Source organism: Labrus mixtus, chromosome 10 (genome assembly GCF_963584025.1).
Source record: "Labrus mixtus chromosome 10, fLabMix1.1, whole genome shotgun sequence".
Classification (NCBI taxonomy): Eukaryota; Metazoa; Chordata; class Actinopteri; order Labriformes; family Labridae; genus Labrus; species Labrus mixtus.
Window position 1 is genome coordinate 7,891,832 of NC_083621.1, and position 9,793 is coordinate 7,901,624.

The 9,793-nt window shown below is 39.7% G+C and overlaps 2 protein-coding genes across 3 annotated transcripts; one reads left to right on the plus strand and one right to left on the minus strand.

The window, feature by feature from the left end:
* Nucleotides 1-960: 960 nt before the first annotated feature.
* Nucleotides 961-7,600, minus strand: clk4a (CDC-like kinase 4a). 2 transcript variants are annotated; one of them, XM_061047876.1, is made up of 13 exons: nucleotides 7,440-7,600; nucleotides 5,965-6,125; nucleotides 4,488-4,728; nucleotides 3,768-3,870; nucleotides 3,395-3,461; nucleotides 3,191-3,307; nucleotides 2,912-3,078; nucleotides 2,732-2,826; nucleotides 2,494-2,623; nucleotides 2,321-2,403; nucleotides 2,150-2,229; nucleotides 1,937-2,027; nucleotides 961-1,734 (listed from the first exon to the last, which is right to left on the minus strand). In XM_061047876.1, exons 1-13 carry the CDS (start codon nucleotides 7,443-7,445, stop codon nucleotides 1,534-1,536), a joined length of 1,542 nt encoding a protein of 513 aa, XP_060903859.1. In that variant the 5' UTR covers nucleotides 7,446-7,600; the 3' UTR covers nucleotides 961-1,533. The 2 variants fall into 2 exon arrangements, with proteins under 2 accessions (XP_060903859.1, XP_060903860.1); XM_061047877.1 differs by lacking the exons at nucleotides 3,768-3,870; nucleotides 5,965-6,125; nucleotides 7,440-7,600 and having other exon boundaries at nucleotides 4,488-4,625.
* A 962-nt stretch (nucleotides 7,601-8,562) lies between these two features.
* Nucleotides 8,563-9,434, plus strand: tmem126a (transmembrane protein 126A). Its single transcript, XM_061047881.1, has one exon. The coding sequence runs from the start codon at nucleotides 8,737-8,739 to the stop codon at nucleotides 9,334-9,336; it is 600 nt and encodes a 199-aa protein (XP_060903864.1). The 5' UTR covers nucleotides 8,563-8,736; the 3' UTR covers nucleotides 9,337-9,434.
* The last annotated feature ends 359 nt before the right edge of the window (nucleotides 9,435-9,793 follow it).

Genomic DNA, 9,793 nt, shown 5'->3' on the forward strand with positions numbered 1-9,793 from the left:
TAGTTTGTGCGGTTTTTCCACTGTCGTTTTTGTTCCAAACCCAAAGTTTCTAAGGTGTTAAAGTAACAATGAGTGTCGAATGAGGTTTCTTGTTGTTATTAAAGCAAATCTCAAAACCTGAAAATCTGTTCTCCAAAGCATGAATAGTTACTTTTTGTAGGCTATGCGTGCGTGTGCGCGTGTGTAGAAAAAGTGTGTCACACTTTCTTTTTGTATGCTATTTTCATTTTTGTTTTGAACCTCAATGTAAAACACATGGAGTCATTACCTTATCTGTAATGAAATGTGCTATATATAAAAAGGAGCTACTGCTATTAGAATAAACGGTTCTTTTAATAACTGCTTATCAGAGTTGAAACCGGCAGTATTACTTATGGTTTACCAAAACAATTAAACGTGAACAAAGAGAAATTTGAAACTTGATTTACACTTATGCCATATGTCTCCGTTCAAGTCATTAAGGTGGCATCTTGCTCACAGTAGTGAACCTCCACGAGGGATTAATCACGAAGGTTCAGTCAGATGACAGTGAAGACAATAATGCTAACATGTAGGCTATAATGGTGCTCAATTTCAAAACTTAAACCCCTTGAATCATACAAATCTGTAATTAAAGCATCTCGAGTCTGGATCAGTATTCCGTTACCTCGAAATCCAGGTTGTAAAGCTTCCATCTCACAGTATTGAAATTATTACTGTAAATTAGTTCATTTAAATAATTAAAAAAAGATTCATCTTCCAATCAGTTTTGCCAAAATAAAAGCCAAATAAAAAGGGGTTTATACTAACGATGTAAGGCTACTGTGATAGTCGTCCATTACGGTCAGTTATTGTACCTGAAGTGACAGGTCCGCGGTATCTCAGTTAAACTAATGTGGAGGCTTTTTACTGCCATCTGGCGGACAACTGCGGGTACAGCAACTGCAGTGAAACAGTAACAGCATGGACTCAAAAACAGAATTATCGTCTATTCACGTTTATTGAAAAGTGTACATGATACTGCAAAAGTCACATAACCAGAAAGTGGAAAAAAACACATCTGAACAAAATTTATGTACAAGGATTTTCTGCCCTGGAAAGCTTTTTTTTTTGCATCTGAAACGCTGCATAAATTACTTGTGGGACTGATGCAAGGTAAAGCAATTCCCAATCTGCTACATTACCCATTGGCCCTTTGACAATGCATAGAGAAAATGGACAAAACTGGGCTGTTCCTGAATTAAAACACATACACCAGTAATGGCGTAGGAGCTACCAATTAAATTACAGAAGTGAATAAATAGAAATCACCAGAGGATTCATTACATCAAAACATGCCGGAGGAAAACACAACTTATTGATGAGTTACACTAAGAAAAACACACTGGTTTACAACAGGACACAGTAAAGCAGGGCAGTGGACTGATACAGTCAAAGTTCACCTCTCCTGGAGAGTCAGGAAGTAGAGGCTGGCACTGAGCGTCATGATAAACGTCATGGTGACAGCTGAGCCCTGACCGAGTTTACAGGTCAGAGGTTTACATGTTCATGAGTTCAGTCTTTTTTGCTGTTACTGCTGCTGCTCTTGCTCTTGCTGCTGCTTCTACTCTTGCTGCTGCTCGTGTGGTAGACTGAGAAGAAGGGATGCTGAAGAGCCTGTTCCAGACTGAGTCTCTTAGCTGGGTCATACGCCATCATCTTCTCTATCAGGTCAAACAGCTGCTGGTGGTCTTCACCCTTCGATGAAAGGTAATGCTGATGGGGATAAAACAGACAATTGTAAATAAGTATCTTTATAGTATGCACTTATTGGTCTACTACAGCACTGCATTTTCATTTGTTTCTACATAACTTGAGTAGCATAATTTAATTAACAGTATGTACAGAGGGGGATTTTCAGAAACACTAACACTTATTGCATGTGGCATGTTTACATCTCCAGAAATATTGCTCTTACCTTTAAAGGTTTGCAGTGTTTTCGGACATATCTCCCTGAAGAACTGTGCGCATCCCAGTCAAGCTTGCATCGGTGAACATACCGCTGTTTCCTGAACACCACAATGATCATAAAATTATAACAAATCAAATTCCTAATGTTGCTCATGTTTAGGTGACTCTACAATTAGTGTTAATCAATGACAAATGTTGCCCAGTAGCTGTGTCTACTTACTTGGTTTTCTGAAGGAGGTTTACTGGGATGGGGCCCAGGACTCTTTCCATCATAGCAAGATGCTCTTTGCTGTCATGGGTCTAAAAAGAGTGAAAAATATAAGCCATCTTGATAACACCATGCTGAAAGTCACAGTATAAATAATAACTTGTGCTATCTACTGCCACCCACCTGGAAGAGAGTAGATCCAAGGTAGTATTCAATGAGTATACAGCCTATGCTCCAGACATCACAGGAATGGTCCCAGCCCAGATCTGGAAGAAACAAAGTCAACTAAGTAACCAATGAAGGATCATCCAAAAGCCTCACACAGATGTGTCTTAAAAAAAAAAAACAGCACTTACCTAAAATGACTTCAGGAGCACGATAGTGACGTGTGGACACCACAGATGTGTGGTGTTCGTGTTCATATGTGGCATTACCAAAATCCACTATTTTCACATCTGGGTTCTTCAATGTTCGTTCATCCCGTTTCTGACAAAAACAACGTTCTATTCACACAATTGCTGGCACAAACAAGTTATGCATTTTGGATAAACTACAGCCACTGTGGTTTATCTGAGTGATATCCAGGTAGCTCACCATGTCGGGGTTGTACTCCATGTCATATCGTGAGTCGACGAAGAGAATATTTTCAGGTTTCAGATCTGTGTGAGTCAGCTTGTTCTTATGCAGAACTGAAAGACAAGACCATGTAGTTTTAAAAAGACTTGTTTTTACAACGGCTGTAAATCTAGTGCTGTCTATATGTCTTATACTCACATTTCACTGCCCGGATGATCTGGTACGCTATGTGCCTGATGTGATCTACAGGGAAAGGCTGGAAGTTGTTCTCCTTTAGGAAATCATAGGTGCTGAGGCCAAGCAGCTCAAAGGCAATGCAAATGTGGCCGTGGTAGTCAAAAGAGTCCAGCATGTGTACACAGGCACTGAAGAAGATGACAGGTTGCTAGTAAGTTTCTTGCTTGGAAAGTTTTAAATATTACTTAAAATGTGTTAACTGCAAAGTAATAGGACTTGTGGTACAACAGTCTGACTTACTATCTCTTTTCCAAATCGAGGGACTTTAACTGTTTAAGCACCTCTACCTCAGACATCGCTGCCTCTCGGTAGCGATCTATGTTTTTAATGATCTTCAGAGCCACTCTAGCTCCAATACTGGAAACATAAATCACACAGCATGTTAGTATCACATGGATGGTTTAAGATAAAAAAGGAGATGAGTACTTTCTGATGTCTACTTACTTAGAGTGATCAATGCATTCGACGACCTTCCCAAAGGCACCCTCTCCTAGAGTACACACAATCTCATCTACAGAAAATAAAGAGGTGAAGTTAGTGACACAGAGATGATAGTTTAACAGTGCCCTTTGGCTGATTCATTGCCTGATGTTATATTGCTCTGTTTAGCAACACTACAATTACAGGCTTCTGAACACTGAAATACAACTCAGAGCTAAGTATGTTACACAAACAGGCAATATGTAACCAAAACAATATTAAGTCTATTGGCCCAAATAGTTCAGCCTCTACATTAATCTTTGGAGGTAGACCAGACAACAAGAGAGTGAGAGAGACAAAGTGTGAACAATAGAAAAAAAAGGTATATATTCTATACATCTCGCTCTCAGCATGTCTCCACTGTGATAGATGAGGTGACCCTCGTCATCATCCACAACACTCCTGGATCTTTTCCTGCTCCTGCGGTGATGGCTCCTCCTCTGCACCGGAACCGCCGCAATCCGCCATCACATCAATAACCCATCAGTCAGCCAGCACCAGGCCACCACAATGCGACACCGTCATTCATTCAACCGGACCAAGGGGGGGAGGTGAAGGGGTGGATAGATTCGGCCCGTTCAGTAACATCGCCAGGCGAATGGACGGAGCAGCAAATTCAAATTCAGCCCCGTCAGAAATTGGGCGCCAGCCACCACATAGTGTGTGTTACAGAAGAAAAACATGGCAACAAGATTTTCAGATGAGAGACTTTCTCAAAGTAGTACAGAAAAAAAAACTTAACTTGATTGATTACAGTCTTTCTACATGAAGTTCTTTGTAGCTCTGCCGACAGGTACAGCTTCACTTATTATTCTAACCTCCCATAACTGCCCACTAAGATCTCAGCACAAATTCTAGGTCCACTTTTCTTTTAGTTCAACAAACACTAGCAATCCCTTACTTCCTGACTCCCCAGTCCCCTACTTGTCATTACTGGAAATCATACTTAATAGTGAAGAGTAGGACACACAAACAGATACAGAGACAAAGAGATATGACCCATTCGATTTGGTGGTAAAGACAGGAGAGAAGGGGAAAGGGGAGGGGGTTCTCATACCGTGGAGGACCTGCGACGAGATTGGCTACGTCTGCGTCTTCTGTCTCTATGCCTGCGGCTGCTTCGCCTGCTGCGACCACTACGTCCGGAGGACTTGCTATAGTGGTGCCAGTCTACTTCTTGGTCTCTGCAGGTGCCATCCCGACTGTTGTCTTCACAGGCCATGTTCAAACTGTGGTCCCTCGTGCGTCCTTCCCGTGATTCCAGTCTATGGTTCAAACTGCGGGTCTCCAGGTACTGTCTGCAATTTATAAATAAAAAGGACAAAGAGTTTAAAAACAAGGATACGAAAGCAAAGTTTCTAGTCAGGAACGGTCAAGTTCCTTGTCTGTGATCACACTCTAAAATGAAGACTGTGTACGAATGTGCTAATGGTCCGTCTATGGCCTGACACCCTATCCCCTGGGCCTTTTATGTAACATTTGTAATTAGCAACATACTTTACACCCACCTCACACCAAGCTACCTGTTTAATAAGAGGCTACAGTTCATTAAGCGGATATCGGCATACAAATACTCATGAACATAGTACTACCAGGAGTATGAAAAAACAATTTGTAATGAACACATTTGGGAAATTTTAACCTTTAAACAGCCGTCTATTGGCAACCAGAAACAAGCCTTCCTTTAAACGAATGAACCTTGACAGAGAGCCACATTGGCAGAGATTAAGTGTGAAGCATTAAAAGTTGTGGAAAGTTTTTAGCACAACCTGATGGTGCGTAATACAATCTGTGATTCAACACCTGCAGAAGTTTGTACACCAGTACTGAAAACCAAATGTGAGGCCATTTCTGCCGATAATAATACAGAGTGAAGAAATATGAGCAAAAATGTTTTATTCTCCAGGCAATTGTACCAAATCCATCCTACAGTTCATATATATATACACCTGGCTTTTAAACATCCCGACCATCCACCCAGCATACCATGTTAGCACCTAAGTATCTAAAAAAGACCAGGAAACCATTAGGGCCCTAGCACTCTGGTGGTGTCAGTTGTCATCTGGGAAGAAGTCTGCCTCTCTACAGAATTAAAATTAGAGCAGATCTGGAAACATCTGATGTGACCACATGGGCTATCATGCATGTACACAAAAAGATAGAATCGCAACACACATTAATATTGCACACAAGTTAAATAAATTACACGGAAACTGTCAACTGAAAAAAACTTAAATGTATCAATTAATAAATATAAATCTGCATTCCTACCAAGAAAGCAAAAACAGTTTCATATCAAGTAATGTGCAAACAATAGGCTGACTGATGTCATCCTTTTATTTATCAAAGGTTTCACTTTAATATTACTCTCACAAATGCATAGCTTGATGGTATGTGTATGAACAGCTTGAGAAAAAAGGGGTCACACAGTGCCGTTTGATAAAACACAGCTAGTTGGAATATCGCATATGTAAGACCAACAAAAGTGAAAATGAACTAAGCAGGTACCATATACAACAGATTATAATAGTTACCCCTCAAACGTCTTGTGGTAACGATGACTTCTCCTGGACTGATTTTCTCTCTCACTACTATGAGAGTCCCGTTTTCTTCGTTTACGACACTCCATTCTCTCCTCCCAGCTGTACTCATCAAGCCAAACGCCTGGGGAGCGCATTCGCTTTGAATGGCGCATCTAAAAAGATACAGAAATACAGGTCAAAATTACATAATTGAGACTCCTTAGAATCCTGACAAACCCTTCAACCGTGTACTTCATTATCAGCAGTACAGTTTCTGGGGATACTCCTCCCCCAAAACAAAAGTCAGTATATTAATTTATCATGAACACATTTTAATTTAATTTATATTAACTGAATATGTACCTGTGTCAATATTTTTCTCAAGAATTTATAACTGTAAATAAAGTTGCTTAGGAAATTGTAAAGTTGGTAGTATAAACAAAGCAAAGTGTTCCTTTTTGGTGTCTTACTGATGAATATCTGTGGAACAAACTATTGTTTGGAATGAGAAGCTCATAGACTTTGAAAATGAACTTTAAATAAAGCTCAAAAAGATATCTACCATTCAGTGCAACTTGGCTGCAAGTTGCATGATGGTGGGTCAAAACTTTAACACGTTAGTTACAAAGTTGACCTGAAAACTGGTGGGCTATTTTTATACAGTTGAATGAACAAACCGGATATGTTGTTTTTTTTTTTTACTAAACTACTATACCTGTTGTATTGACACGGACAAAATGCAGTATACAGACAAATCGCGGTAAGTCAAAATACCCGGATGTCGTACTATAGACCTCCAGATCTCCACAAAGCTTTTGAAACATAATGACGGATATCTTAAATATCACAATAACAATCATCACAATCAGACCAACCCACACGAAGCACATTGTCTTAAATCATGAAACGTCCAAATAAATAAAATCTCTTTGTTTTTTCAAGCCGTAATTGGATGCTTTACTGTAACGTGAGAGTTGTTTACTTCGCACTCCAAGACCGGAAGTCAGTTTAGTCGGGCCTCACATGCTGCAAGAAAAACGACATAACTATAGTCCACTGTTGAAGGTAAATACTGCATTCAACAGCAGTATATATAATGCGACTTCGAACATAGCATGTGTGTATTAATCGTCAAGTGGATGTAGATAATAATATAAAAACAATAATTACGTTAGCTCGGTCTTTTAGCATCGACCACGTTAGCAGTTTCTACGTTAGCTTTTAGCCCCCATCCAATAATAAACAACTTCACGCAACAAAGCCTAACTAACAAGCTTTTATTAGAGTGATAATCATAATAATATAAAATAAATTGTTATATACCGACTAACACTACCAAAGGCTAAACAGGTTTAGTGGTTTGTCACGATGGCGAAACGTCGACTGTCTCAAAGCTAACTAGCTAACATTAGCCAACCTTTCAATTAAAGCCAAGCTGTACAAAACGGTTCATGTGTGATTGGATTTCGTCCACTTTATCTGCTTACCTTCATTTAATAGTATTACGGTTGATAATGTAGGTTTAACGTTTAGGTAAAATGTGAAAACAAAGAAACGTCGTCAGCCTATTCGTCTTCAAAGATGGCGAGCTTCCCTGGAATCCGACGGAACAACGTTCTTACACAAATGTTATGACGTAACACACAATAACCACGCCCACTCAGGGGAATGAGGGTTCTTTCACCCTGAGTTCATTCTTTCAGGTGAAATCAGGCGACACGTAAACTGTAACCCCGAGTATCACTAACAGTAAAATAAACACGTTTAAGGGAAAATGTTGCAATAATTGAAGCTACCAGTATAATTCAAAATCGAATTAATCGATATTTATTTCTGAGATATTTGTGGTACTGACTAATCCAACATTTCAGACGAATCCAGTCTGTGGAAATGGAAATTGTTAAACATCATATTCATGGTTTTCTAAACATCATATTCATGAGTTTCTAAGGGCGTTTTCGATTATATTTTCTAGCATAGTTGATTTTTTTTTTTAAAGATCTACTTTTTCTTTTTTTTCTACAGGTTACATTTTATCAAGTTATTGATCAGTTTATGCATGGGTGGTTGAAAAAATTAAAAATGTTTACTTTTTATTTATTTATTTTAAAAAGTGTTTGTTTTTTTTTAATGAAAAAGACATTTTAAGTATCATATATTTGTATTGTGTTACTAGGCCTATGCACTCTTACAGAGCACTTGTAAACGTGTTTGTAAATGAGCCTAAATATATTTTGATGCAAAAAAAAAAAAGTTTAAAACTTGAATAGACTTTTGACCTAAATTATCTGCTAAAGGCCATGGATTTTGCAGCAGTGTGGCATTCTTAAATATTTTTAATAAGTCAACCAAAAATAATACCTGAACGTTTTGAGAAGTTAGCTAAAGGCCTCTCTACACAGGTTTGCTTACAATTCTACAATTCCTACAACAAGAAAACATCTCACAGTGATTAAGGCCATTGGTCATGATAAGGATAGATATCATAGGAAGAACTTTTTTAACGCATGATTCCTTCAAACTTTTTCTGTAATTTTAAGACTTGTTGCATACTTTTTGCAAACAGCAGCGTTGCTCTGCCTGAGAAGCCGCGTTCAGGGAAAAACATCCCAATCACAAAACAGTAAGCTATGAATTGTGGGTACAACATGGCTGCGCCCTTCTCTCATCTCTACAACCACCTTACCTTAACATGACAATCGATTTATCACAGTTTTAACCAGGAACTCCGGCTACAAAAAACAGTGGACACCCTCGCTTTGGATTCAAACATTAAATCTGAAGATGGAAGAGCGCCCCGGAAGAGCGCTCACAGGGGCGACGATTGCCCAAATGCTGATGAACAATTTCGAGAGACTGCCTGACATTGATCAGAAAATCTTTCTCTATGGACCTGCTTATCTGGCGGGGAATGGTGGCCTTGCGGGACTGGTATCGAACAGCTTGTACCGCAGAGCTCTGAATATCAAACAGGCAGGCGTCACCTCGTCCCTGCCGATGGCCGTGATGCCCTTCCTGACAACATACGCGCTCTACAACGCGGTTGTGACCAATCCCCTCTTGAACGGTGACCTCAACTGCCCCTCCTGTGCCCTGATACGAGGTGCTCTCGTTGGTGTGGTGGGCGCCGGGTTGTACCCCATCCTGCTGGCCTTGCCTGTCAATATCGCCATCGCATCCATGTACAACACCGCTCCGTTGCCACAGAAGGGCAACGTGCTCCGGTACTACGTGGAGCTCTCCAGACCGATCGTGAGGAAGATGAGGGCGGTGCTGGTGCTCCAGGCGTTATTTGGGACCTACCTGAGCTCCAGGAACTTTGACTCTTACACCACACTGGCCAAGATAACATTTGACTCAGGTCGAGAGGAACTCAAAGACTGAAATGTTTCCGATGGGAAACTTAAAGGCTTATATCTCAAATTCTATATTAAGTGTGGAATATAGCAGAGATTTCCCCAATAAATGAAGTGAAGTCTGCTAATTCTCTTGTATGTCACATGTTGTCATTTTGTCTTTGTGACTGAAACAATCCATACAAATCTACTTTTAGGCTTACTGTAAAATCATGTATTTATTTAGCGTGCCAAATATTTCCTGTCCTCGGTTTGTTTTTCTATTTCTTCTTATTTTTTAAACCACAATCAAACATCGACATCTTACGAATTGCGCTGTTGGACAAAACTGATGGGCAGTTTCTTCTATTGTGTTAATTGATCAGTTAAGGGAACATTTTGAAAAATCGTTTCACTCTCGTCAAAATGATGTTTAACGTGGGGGTTTTAACTTTTGACTTATTTTTGAATTGATCAGTGATTACTCACCTTGAGACGACGTCTGG

Excerpts from the sequence above, each read along its gene's own strand:
- clk4a (XM_061047876.1), bottom strand. Across the intron at positions 3,871-4,487 it reads CTCGTCGCAGGTCCTCCACG|AGGAGGAGCCATCACCGCAG; the intron begins GTATGAGAACCC and ends GTTCCGGTGCAG. Across the intron at positions 2,827-2,911 it reads GATCATCCGGGCAGTGAAAT|TTCTGCATAAGAACAAGCTG; the intron begins GTGAGTATAAGA and ends CTTGTCTTTCAG.
- tmem126a (XM_061047881.1), top strand. The coding sequence starts at position 8,737 with ATGGAAGAGCGCCCCGGAAGAGCGCTCACAGGGGCGACGATTGCCCAA.